Source organism: Tinamus guttatus, unplaced genomic scaffold, assembly GCF_059628265.1.
Source record: "Tinamus guttatus ecotype Peru unplaced genomic scaffold, ASM5962826v1 Tinamus_guttatus_pri_ptg000688l, whole genome shotgun sequence".
Lineage (NCBI taxonomy): Eukaryota > Metazoa > Chordata > Aves > Tinamiformes > Tinamidae > Tinamus > Tinamus guttatus.
This window is the reverse complement of record NW_028289222.1, coordinates 19,416-31,503: the sequence shown is the minus strand read 5'-3', so window position 1 is coordinate 31,503 and position 12,088 is coordinate 19,416. Positions and strand designations below refer to the sequence as shown.

The following is a 12,088-nucleotide window of genomic DNA, read 5'->3' as shown; positions in this document are numbered from 1 at the left end:
GGGACCCCCCGGGACCCCCCCCCTTGGGGACCCCCCCATGACCCCCCCCCGGGCCCCCCAGAGCCCCCGGGATCCCCCAATGACCCCCCGGCCCCTCCCCCTCCGGGCTCCACCCCCTGGCCCTTGGGAACCCCCAGGCCCCGCCCCCTGACGTGTCCCTGTCCCCGCCCCCTGGGCCCAGCCCTTGGGATCCCCCATACCCCCCCCTCCTTGGGGACACCCCCGGGCCCCGCCCCCTGACGCGGCCCCGCCCCCACCCCGGGCCCCGCCCTTGGGATCCCCTGGAACCCCCCGGGCCCCGCCCCCCCGCCGCGGCCCCACCCCCTGACGCGCCCCTGGTCCCGCCCCTTGACGCGGTCCCCGCCCCCCAGGATCCGACCCCCCCCCCAGGCCCCGCCCTTGGGATCTCCCATAACCCCCCCCCTCCTTGGGGAAACCCCGGGCCCCGCCCCCTGACCCGGCCCTGGCCCCACCCCCAGCCCTTGGATCCCCCATAACCCCCCCCGGGGACACCCCCTGGCCCCGCCCCCCACCGCGGCCCCGCCCCCCGGGCGGTGCTGGCCCGCCCCCTGACGCAGCCCCGCCCCCCAGGATCCGACCCCCCCAGGCCCCGCCCTTGAGATCTCCCATACCCCCCCCCCTCCTTGGGGACACCCCCTGGCCCCGCCCCCAGGGCGGCGCTGGCCCGCCCCCTGACGTTGCTCCGGCCCCGCCCCCAGGGCGGCGCTGGCTCCGCCGCTCCTCCTCCGCTCCCGCTTCCGGGAGCTGCCGCTGTCGGAGCTGGGCGGGGCCCGGGGGGGGGCGGGGCCTCTGGGGCTCCGGTACCTGGAGCTGGACCTGGTGGGAGCGCACGAGGCGCTGCGGTACGTGACCTCTGACCCCTGACCTGTGACCCCTGACCTGACCCCGACCTCTGACCCCTGACCCTGACCCCCGACCTCGGACCCCAAACCCTGAACCCCTGACCTGTGACCCCTGACCTGACCCCCGACCTCAGACCCCTGACCCCGACCTCTGACCCCTGACCCTGACCCCCGACCTCGGACCCCTGACTCTGACCCCAACCCCTGACCCCCTGACCTGTGACCCCTGACCTGACCCTGACCCCCGACCTCGGACCCTGACCCCACGACCTCTGACCCCAACCCCTGACCCCAGACCCCGACGCCCCGACCTCTGACCTGACCCCAACCCCGGAGCTCTGACCCCCAACCCCTGACCCCTGACCTGAGCTCTGACCTGTGACCCCTGACCCCGACCTCGGACCTCCGACCCCAACCCCCGATCTCTGACCCGATCTGACCCCCGAGTGCTGACCTGACCCTGACCTGACCCTGACCCCTGACCTCGGACCCCCTGACCCCGACCTTGACCCTGGCTCTGACCCCCAACCCCCGACCCTTGACCTCAGTGCCTGATCTCTGACCCGACCGTGACCTCTGACCCCAACCCCTGACCTGGCCCCCGACCCCCACCTGACTCCTGACCTCTGACCCCTGACCTGGCCATGACCCCACCCCTGACCCCTGACCTTGATCCTGGTCCTGACCCCCAACTCTGACCCCGACCTCGACCCCGACCCCGCCCCCACCCTTGGCCCCGCCCCCGGCTCCTCCCCCCGGGCTCACCCCCCTCCCTCCCCCCTTCCCAGGATCCCCTCGGCCTCGGGGCCGCTGCTGCGATTGGCCGAGCGCTGACCCCGCCCCCCGGACGTTTCCCAGCGCGCAGCCAATGGGAGGGCGGCCCCGCCCCGCCCTGCTCTTAAAGGGGCCGCGGCCAGAGGAGGCCCCGCCCCTAAAACGGCCGCGGCGGGGGCAGAACGGGGCAAAACGGGCAATAAAAGGGGCCATAAAACGGGTAATAAAACGGGTAATAAACGTGCCCCAAATCGCGGTTTTTCTCCTCATTTTGGGCCCCCGCGGCCGCCGTTGCCCCTTTAAGCGGCGGCCCCGCCCCCGCCGTCACGTGACTCCGTCATGGCGGCGCGGGCGCTGCTGGCCCTGCTGGGCCTGGCGGCCGCGCGCGCCTGGGTGGCCTCCCCGGACACGGTACTTCCGGGGCGCGGGAGGGGCCACTTCCGGGGCGGTGCGGGCTCCGCCCACCGCTGCGACCCCCCCCCCGACCCCCATAGGGAGCCCCATAGAGACCCCATAGAGACCCCATAGAGACCCCATAGAGACCCCATAGAGACCCCATAGGGACCCCATAGAGACCCCCATAGAGACCCCATAGGGAGCCCCCTGCCCCATAGAGACCCCATAGAGACCCCATAGGGAGCCCCCTGCCCCATAGAGACCCCCATAGAAACCCCATAGAGACCCCCCTGCCCCATAGAGACCCCATAGGGAGCCCCCTGCCCCATAGAGACCCCTATAGAGACCCCCTGCCCCACAGAGACCCCATAGAGACCCCCTATAGAGACCCCATAGAGACACCATAGAGACACCATAGAGACACCATAGGGAGCCCCATAGAGACCCCCCTGCCCCATAGAAACCCCATAGAGACCCCATAGAGACACCCTGCCCCATAGAAACCCCCATAGGGAGCCCCCTGCCCCATAGAAACCCCATAGAGACCCCATAGAGACCCCATAGAAACCCCATAGAGATCCCCTGCCCCATAGAAACCCCATAGGGAGCCCCATAGAGACCCCCCTGCCCCACAGAGACCCCATAGAGACCCCCTATAGAGATCCCATAGAGACCCCATAGAGACACCCTGCCCCATAGAAACCCCCATAGGGAGCCCCCTGCCCCATAGAAACCCCATAGAGACCCCCCTGCCCCATAGAGACCCCCATAGGGAGCCCCATAGAGACCCCCCATAGGGAGCCCCATAGAGACCCCCATAGAGACCCCCCTGCCCCATAGAGACCCCCATACGGAGCCCCATAGAGACCCCTGTAGAGACCTCCTGCCCCATAGGGAGCCCCATAGAGACCCCTATAGAGACCCCCAGCCCCATAGGGACTTCCATAGAGAGCCCCCACCCCACAGTGCCCCACGATGCCCTATAGCGCCCCACAGCGCCCCATTGCACCCCATAGTGCCCCACAGTGCCCCACAGCGCCCCATAGCGCTGCATAGCCCCATAGCACCCCATAGCGCCCCATAGCGCTGCATAGCCCCATATCGCCCCATATCGCCCCATATCGCCCCATTCCCCAGGTACATCCCCGCGTGGTGCAGGAGCAGCTCCTCTGGCGCTCCGGCCTCGGCTCCGTCTCCGCGTTCCGGATCCCGCCCCATAGCACCCCACAGCACCCCACGGTGCCCCATAGCACCCCACAGCGCCCCATAGCGCCCCATATCGCCCCATTCCCAGGTCCGCCCCCACGTGGTGCAGGAGCAGCTCCTCTGGCGCTCCGGCCTCGGCTCCGTCTCCGCGTTCCGGATCCTGCCCCATAGCACCCCATAGCGCCCCACATTGCCCCATATCGCCCCATTCCCAGGTACATCCCCGCGTGGTGCAGGAGCAGCTCCTCTGGCGCTCCGGTCTCGGCTCCGTCTCCGCGTTCCGGATCCCGCCCCATAGCGCCCCACAGCGCCCCATAGCGCCCCATATCGCCCCATTCCCAGGTACACCCCCGCGTGGTCCAGGAGCAGCTCCTCTGGCGCTCCGGCCTCGGCTCCGTGGCCGCGTTCCGGATCCCGCCCCATAGCGCCCCACAGCGCCCCATAGCGCCCCATATCGCCCCATTCCCAGGTACACCCCCGCGTGGTCCAGGAGCAGCTCCTCTGGCGCTCCGGCCTCGGCTCCGTCTCCGCGTTCCGGATCCCGCTCCTGCTCCGCGTGGGGCCCCGGGCGCTCCTGGCCTGTGTCGAGGGCCGCAAGGATTCGCCCGGCGACGCCGGCGCCAAGTTCATCGCCTGCCGCCGCTCCCGGGACGACGGTGCGGACGGGGGGCGACGGGGGGCGACGGGGGGGGATGTGAGGTGACATGGGGGGATATGGGGGGATATGGGGCGACGTGGGGCGATATGGCGTGACATGGGGGGATATGGGGGGATATGGGGCGACGTGGGGCGATATGGCGTGACATGGGGGGATATGGGGCAATGTGGGGTGATGTGGGGCGACATGGGGCGATGTGGGGCGACATGGGGGGATATGGGGGGATATGGGGCAACGTGGGGCGACGTGGGGCGACGTGGGGTGACATGGGGGGATATGGGGGGATGTGGGGCGACGTGGGGCAACGTGGGGCGATGTGGGGGGATATGGGGCAACGTGGGGCAATGTGGGGTGACGTGGGGCGATGTGGGGTGACATGGGGGGATATGGGGGGATATGGGGCGACGTGGGGCCGTGTGGGGCAATATGGGGCCCTGTGGGGGGCTCTGTGGGGCCCTGTGGGGGGCTATGGGGCCCATAGGGGGTGCGGGGCCCTATAGGGAGCCCTGGGGCCCTGCGGGCTGCAGTGGGGCCTATGGGGAGAAGAGCAGGGGACAGGGGGGCTGCGGCCTCACTGCCCCCCGTGTCCCCCCGTGTCCCCCCGTGTCCCCATGTCCCTGTGTCCCCCCAATGTCTCCCTGTGTCCTCCTATGTCCCCATGTCCCTCATGTCCCCCCATCCCCATGTCATCCAATGTCCCCGTGTCCCCTCATGCCCCCCTGTGTCCCCCCAATGTCTCCCCGTGTCCCCATGTCCCTGTGTCCTCCTATGTCCCCCCATGTCTCCAATGTCCCCCCATGTCCCCCTGTCCCCCATGTCCCCAATGTCCCCATGTCCCCATGTCCCCCCCATGTCCCCATGTCCCCCCATGTCCCCATGTCCCCCATGTCCCCAATGTCCCCCCAATGTCCCCCCCGTCCCCCATGTCCCCCCCATCCCCATGTACCCCCAATGTCCCCATGTCCTCAATGTCCCCAATGTCCCCTCCATGTCCCCAATGTCCCCCCCATGTCCCCCCATGTCCCCAATGTCCCCCCATGTCCCCAATGTCCCCAATGTCCCCCCTGTCCCCAATGTCCTCCCCTTGTCCCCATGTCCCCAATGTCCCCATGCCCCCATGTCCCCCCAATGTCCCCCATGTCCCCAATGTCCCCCATGTCCCCCCAATGTCCCCATGTCCCCAATGTCCCCCCATGTCCCCCTCATGTCCCCCCATGTCCCCCCTGTCCCCCCCATGTCCCCCCATGTCCCCCTGTCCCCCATGTCCCCCCAATGTCCTCATGTCCCCATGTCCCCCAATGTCCCCCCCATGTCCCCCCTGTCCCCCCGCCCCCCCCGCAGGCTCCTCGTGGGGCCCCTCCCTCTTCGTGGCCGACGACGGCTCCTCGGGGGACGGGCTGAGCCTGGGGGCGGGGCTGGCGGCGGGGGCGGGGCTGACGCTGCTGCTCTACGCGGAGGGCGCGCACGGCGGCGGGCCCCGCCCCCCCAGCCTCGTTCTGAGGAGCAGCCGCGACGGGGGGCGGAGCTGGGGACCCCCCCGGAACCTGAGCCGGGAACTGGGCGCGGGAGTGTTCGCGCCGGGACCGGGATACGGGATACGGGTGAGGGGACAATGGGGACAATGGGGACACTATGGGGACAATGGGGACACCATGGGGACATGGGGACATTGGGGACATTGGGGACCCCCCCGGAACCTGAGCCGGGAACTGGGGGCGGGAGTGTTCGCGCCGGGACCGGGATACGGGATACGGGTGAGGGGGGACATGGGGACACTATGGGGACAATGGGGACATTGGGGACACTATGGGGACATGGGGACATTGGGGACATCATGGGGACATGGGGACATTGGGGACAATGGGGACCCCCCCGGAACCTGAGCCGGGAACTGGGGGCGGGAGTGTTCGCGCCGGGACCGGGATACGGGATACGGGTGAGGGGGGACATGGGGACAATGGGGACACCATGGGGACAATGGGGACACTATGGGGACATTGGGGACAATGGGGACATTGGGGGGACTGGGGACCCCCCCGGAACCTGAGCCGGGAACTGGGCGCGGGAGTGTTCGCGCCGGGACCGGGATACGGGATACGGGTGAGGAGGGACAATGGGGACATCATGGGGACATCATGGGGACAATGGGGACAATGGGGACATTGGGGACAATGGGGACCCCCCCGGAACCTGAGCCGGGAACTGGGGGCGGGAGTGTTCGCGCCGGGACCGGGATACGGGATACGGGTGAGGGGACAATGGGGACAATGGGGACACTGGGGACAATGGGGACACTATGGGGACATTGGGGACATTGGGGACCCCCCCGGAACCTGAGCCGGGAACTGGGGGCGGGAGTGTTCGCGCCGGGACCGGGATACGGGATACGGGTGAGGAGGGACATGGGGACAATGGGGACAATGGGGACATGGGGACATCATGGGGACATGGGGGACATGGGGACATCATGGGGACATTGGGGACATGGGGACATTGGGGACCCCCCCGGAACCTGAGCCGGGAACTGGGGGCGGGAGTGTTCGCGCCAGGACCGGGATACGGGATACGGGTGAGGGGACATGGGGACAATGGGGACATCATGGGGACATTGGGGACACCATGGGGACATTGGTGACGTTGGGGACCTTGGGGGACATTGGGGGACGTTGGGTACTGGGGGGGCTGGGGGGGGGCCTGGTGGCTGAGGGGACCCTGGTGTCGGGGGGGGGCCATGTTGGGAGGCCCCATGTCCAGGAAAGGGCCCTGTGTCCGGGATGTCCCTGTCCCTGTGTCCCTGTGTCCCTGTCCCCATAGAATCAGCGCGATCCGGCGCGTGGGCGCCTCGTTGTGTGTCCAGGATGTCCCAGTGTCCCCAAGGTGTCCCCGTGTCCCTGTCATCGTCCCCATGTCCCCATGTCCTTGTCCCCATAGAAGCGGTTGGATCCCGCGCGGGGCCGTCTCATATTTTGTGGTCACGGATCTTTGGACCGCAATGGCATCACCCTCCTGCTGAGCGACGATGGCGGCGGCTCCGTCATTGTCCCCATGTCCCTGTCCCCAGGGTGTCCCCGTCATTGTCCCCATGTCCCTGTCGTTATTCCCATAGAAGCGGTTGGATCCCACTCGTGGCCGGTTGATATTTTGCGGTCACGGATCTTTGGACCGGGACGGTGTCACCGTCCTGCTGAGCAACGACGACGGCGGCTCCCTGTCATTGTCCCCATGTCCCCATGTCCCCGTCATCGTCCCCATGTCCTTGTCCCTGTCCTTGTCCCCATAGAAGCGGTTGGATCCCGCTCGTGGCCGGTTGATATTTTGTGGCCACGGATCTTTGGACCGCGGCGGTGTCACCCTCCTGCTGAGCAACGATGGTGGCCGCTCCCTGTCATTGTCCCCACGTCCCTGTCCCCAGGGTGTCGCTGTGTCCCCGTGTCCCCGTCATTGTCCCCACGTCCCCATGTCCTTGTCCCTGTCATTGTCCCCATAGAAGTGGTTGGATCCCGCGCGGGGCCGTCTCATTTTCTGTGGCCATGGATCTTTGGATCACGACGGTGTCACCCTCCTCCTGAGTGACGACGACGGCGGCTCCGTCATTGTCCCCACGTCCCCATGTCCCTGTCCCCACGTCCCCATGTCGTTATTCCCATAGAAGCGGTTGGATCCCGCTCGCGGCCGGTTGATATTTTGCGGTCACGGCTCCCTGGAGCGCGACGGTGTCACCCTCCTGCTGAGTGACGACGACGGCGGCTCCTGGCGCGTCGGGGGGTCCCTGTGTCCCTGTCCCCAGGGTGTCGCTGTGTCCCCGTGTCCCCGTCATTGTCCCCACGTCCCCACGTCCCCGTGTCCCTATCCCATACAGAAGCGGTTGGACCCCGCGCGGGGCCGGTTGATATTTTGCGGTCACGGCTCCCTGGACCGGGACGGTGTCACCCTCCTGCTGAGTGACGATGGCGGCGGCTCCGTCATTGTCCCCATGTCCCAGTGTCCCCGGGTGTCCCCCCATCCCCGTGTCCCTGTCATTGTCCCCACGTCCTTGTCCCTGTCCCTGTCCCCATAGAAGCGGTTGGATCCCGCGCGGGGCCGTCTCATATTTTGCGGTCATGGATCTTTGGACCGCGATGGCGTCACCCTCCTCCTGAGCGACGACGACGGCCGCTCCCTGTCATTGTCCCCATGTCCCTGTCCCCGGGGTGTCGCTGTGTCCCCGGGTGTCCCCATGTCCCCGTCATTGTCCCCATGTCCTTGTCCCTGTCATTGTCCCCATAGAAGCGGTTGGATCCCGCTCGCGGTCGCCTCATTTTCTGTGGTCACGGCTCCCTGGACCGCGATGGCGTCACCCTCCTGCTCAGTGACGACGACGGCGGCTCCTGGCGCGTCGGGGGGTCCCTGCGGGCCCTGCCCTACGGGAGCCCCGGGAGCCGCTTCGACTTCACCCCGGACGAGTGTCAGGTGGGATAACGGGATAACGGGAATGGGAATGGGATAATGGGAATGGGGTAATGGGAACGGGGTAATGGGAATGAGAGACTTCACCCCGGACGAGTGTCAGGTGGGAGCGGGAGAACGGGATAATGGGATAATGGGAATGGGGTGATGGGAATGGGGTAATGGGAATGGGAGACTTCACTCCTGACGAGTGCCAGGTGTCCATGGGATAACGGGATAACGGGAATGGGATAACGGGATAACAGGAATGGGAATGGGATAACGGGAATGGGAGAGCAGGAGCAGGACGGCGGGACGCCAGGAATGGGAGAACCAGGAGTGGGAGACCGGGAAGGTCCAGGGGGTCCCGGCATCCGGGCGGGAGGGCCCAGGAGTCCAGGAAGGGCCCCGGAGTCCGGGAAGGGCCCCGGTGTCCGGGAAGGGCCCCGGTGTCCCGGGAAGGGCCCTGGGCGTCCGGGAAGGGGCCCAGGCGTCCGGGAAGGGCCCCGGTGTCCAGGAAGGGCCCCGGTGTCCAGGAAGGGCCCAGGAGTCCGGGAAGGGGCCCCGGTGTCCGGGAATGGCCCCGGTGTCCGGGAAGGGGCCCCAGTGTCCGGGAAGGGAACTGGGAGTCTGGGAAGGGAACCGGTGTCCCGGGAAGGGCCCCGGTGTCCGGGAAGGGGCCCAGGTGTCCGGGAAGGGCCCCGGTGTCCGGGAAGGGCCCAGGAGTCTGGGAAGGGCCCCGGTGTCCGGGAAGGGCCCCGGCGTCCGGTCCCGGCGCGACGCCCCCTCCCGCAGCCCTACGAGCTCCCGGACGGCTCCGTGGCCGTCAACATCCGCAACCAGAACTTCTACCACTGCCGCTGCCGCATGGTGGCGCGGAGCCGGGACGGCGGCGAGACGCTGCCCCCCGACGCCGTCGCCTTCGACCCCGTCCTCGTGGACCCCGCGGTGGCCGCCGGCGTCGTCGTCACCGCCGGCCTCGTCTTCTTCAGCAACCCGGCCCACGAGAGCCAGCGTGAGCGGCCGGGGAGGGGCCCGGGAGTCCGGGAAAAGGGCCGGGAGTCCAGGAAGGGGCTGGGAATCCAGGAAAAGGGCCGGGAGTCCGGGAAAAGGGCCGGGAGTCCGGGAAGGGGTCAGGGGTCTGGGAAGGGGTCAGGGGTCTGGGAAGGGGTCAGGGGTCTGGGAAGGGGTCAGGGGTCCGGGAAAGGGGGCCAGGAGTCCAGGAAAGGGCCCAGGCGTCCGGGAAGGGGCCCAGGTGTCCGGGAAAAAGGCCGGGAGTGCGGGAAGGGGTCAGGGGTCCGGGAAGGGCCCCAGAGTCTGGGAAGGGGCTCAGGGGTCCGGGAAGGGCTCAGGAGTCCGGGAAGGGGCCGGGAATCCAGGAAAAGGGCCGGGAGTCCAGGAAGGGGTCAGGGGTCCGGGAAAGGGCCCAGGAGTCTGGGAAGGGGCTCAGGGGTCCGGGAAGGGCTCAGGGGTCTGGGAAGGGACCCCAGAGTCTGGGAAGGGGCCCAGGAGTCCGGTAAAGGGCCCAGGAGTCCAGGAAAGGGGCCCAGGAGTCCGGGAAAGGGGCCGGGAGTCCGGGAAGGGGGCCCAGGTGTCCAGGAAGAGGTCGGGAGTCTGGGAAGGGGCTCAGGGGTCCAGGAAGGGGCTGGAAGTCCAGGATAAGGGCCCAGGTGTCTGGGAAGGGCCCTGGTGTCCAGGAAGAGGCCCCGGAGTCTGGGAAGGGGCCCCGGAGTCCGGGAAGGGCCCAGGAGTCTGGGAAGCATCCGGGAGTCTGGGAAGGGGCCCAGGCATCCGGGAAGGGGCCCACGGGTCTGGGAAGGGGCCCCAGCATCCAGGGGGGGCCCAGGCGTCTGGGGAGGGACCAGGACATGAAAGGGGGCGGGGTTTGTGCCCGGAGGGCGTGGCCGGGGTTGAGGCGTGGCCTCAGCCAGCCCCGCCCCCTCCAGGCGTCAACCTGACCCTGCGCTGGAGCTTCACCAACGGCACCACGTGGTGGGGGCGGGGCCTGCAGGTGTGGGCGGGGCCGAGCGGCTACTCCACCCTGGCGGCCCCGCCCCCCGAGGAGCAGGACCACGCCCCCACGCTCTACCTGCTCTACGAGAAGGGGCGGAGCCAGCCCATCGAGAGCATCTCATTCGTCAAGATCGACATCGCGGGCGGGCCCTGACCCCGCCCACCGGGCCCTGGCCACGCCCCCCGCAGCGCCGCGGGGGGGGCGGAATAAAGAGCTGGAACCGGGAGGGGCCTCGCGCCGTCCTTGGGGGCGGGGCCGGGCGCGCTGCGCCGTCGCCATGGCGACGTCCGGGGGGCGGGGCCGGGCGCCGTGGTGACGCGGGTGGGCGGGGTTTGCCGCCGCGGATGGGGGGGCGGTCGCCATGGCGACGCGGAGCGGTGCGGGCTACGGCCGTTGCTGATGGGCGGGGCCGGTCGCCATGACGACGCCGGGAGGAGGGCGGGGCTTGCCGCTGCCGCCGACGGGGGGGCGGTCGCCATGGCGACGTCGGGGGGGCGGGGCCGGGCGCCGCAGTGACGCGGGAGGGCGGGGCTTGCCGCTGCCGCCGATGGGGGGGGCGGTCGCCATGGTGACGCCGGGGGCGCCCCCCCCCACCCGCGAGGACCCCGCGCTCGGGGCTGCCCGCGGCGCCGCCTGAGAAACGGAGGGAAAACGGCGGGAAACGGGGGGGGAAACGGCGGGAAACGCGGTCGGTTCCGGTACCGGGGCGGGGGGCGGGGCGCGGATCGGGCGGGCGGCGGGGGCGGGGCCGGCGCGGGGTCCCGGCGGCGCGCGCGGGAAGGCGGCGGGGGCGTGGCCGGAAGTGTCGTCAGGCGGCGCCTGCTTCGCCCCGCGCGCGCGGTGAGTGGCGGCGCCGCCGCCATCGGCCCCGCATCGCGGCCCCCCCCCGCCCATCCGGCCCCGCCGCCCCCCCCGCGCGGCCCCCCCGCGCCCGCCGGGCCCCCCCCGGGGCGGGGGGGGAGGGGGGAGCCCCGCGGCGGCGGCGGCGGGAGGGGGGCGGGGGGGGGCCCGGCGGGCCCGGCCATTGTGGGCGCCAAGATGGCGGCGGCGGCGGCGGGTTCCGGCCGGGGCCGGGGGCGGGGGGGGGGGTTGTGGAACCGGGGCTACCGGAGGGGGGGGGGGGGAACGGGGGTTACCGGGGGGGGCACCGGGGCCCCCCCGGGCTCGGTCCGCGGGGCTCCCCCGTTGGGGGGGGGCTATAGGGGACCCCCCCCCGGAGAGCCCCGGGGCGCCCCCCCCCGCAGGGCCGGGGGAACCGGGGACACCGGGACACCCCGAACGGGGGCCTGGGGTCCCGATAGGCACCGGGACACCCCGAACCGGGGCCTGGGGTCCCTATAGGTACCGGGGATACCCCACAATGAGGCCTGGGGTCCGTATAGGCAACAGGGACACCCCGAAACCGGGTCTGGGGTCTCTATAGGCACCGAGGACACCCCAAATGGGGCCTGGGGTCCCTATAGGCAATGGGGACACCCCAAATGGGGTCTGGGGTCTCTCCAGGCAATGGGACAGCCCACAATGGGGCTGGGGGTCCCTATAGGCACCGGGACACCCCAAAGCGGGGCTTGGCCTCCGTATAGGCACTGGGGACACCCCGAAACTGGGTCTGGGGTCCCTATAAGCACTGGGACTGCCCCGAAAGGGGGTCTGGGGTCCCTATAGGCACCGGGGACACCCCAAAACCGGCTCTGGGGTCCCTATAGGCACTAGGGCTGCTCCGAGGCTGCGTTTGGGGTTCCTATAGTCACC

At 69.8% G+C, this 12,088-nt stretch overlaps 1 protein-coding gene across 1 annotated transcript; it reads left to right on the top strand.

Annotated features, from left to right (window-relative positions):
• Positions 1-1,976: 1,976 nt before the first annotated feature.
• Positions 1,977-10,532, top strand: NEU1 (neuraminidase 1). Its single transcript, XM_088536641.1, has 6 exons — positions 1,977-2,048; positions 3,709-3,895; positions 5,239-5,498; positions 8,164-8,346; positions 9,118-9,337; positions 10,269-10,532. Exons 1-6 carry the CDS (start codon positions 1,977-1,979, stop codon positions 10,487-10,489), a joined length of 1,143 nt encoding a protein of 380 aa, XP_088392767.1. The 3' UTR covers positions 10,490-10,532.
• Positions 10,533-12,088: the final 1,556 nt, after the last annotated feature.

Coding starts and splice junctions, on each gene's coding strand:
- NEU1 (XM_088536641.1), top strand. CDS start 1,977: ATGGCGGCGCGGGCGCTGCTGGCCCTGCTGGGCCTGGCGGCCGCGCGC. Junction 2,049..3,708: donor GGGTGGCCTCCCCGGACACG/GTACTTCCGGGG, acceptor CCCCATTCCCAG/GTACACCCCCGCGTGGTCCA. Junction 9,338..10,268: donor CCCGGCCCACGAGAGCCAGC/GTGAGCGGCCGG, acceptor CGCCCCCTCCAG/GCGTCAACCTGACCCTGCGC.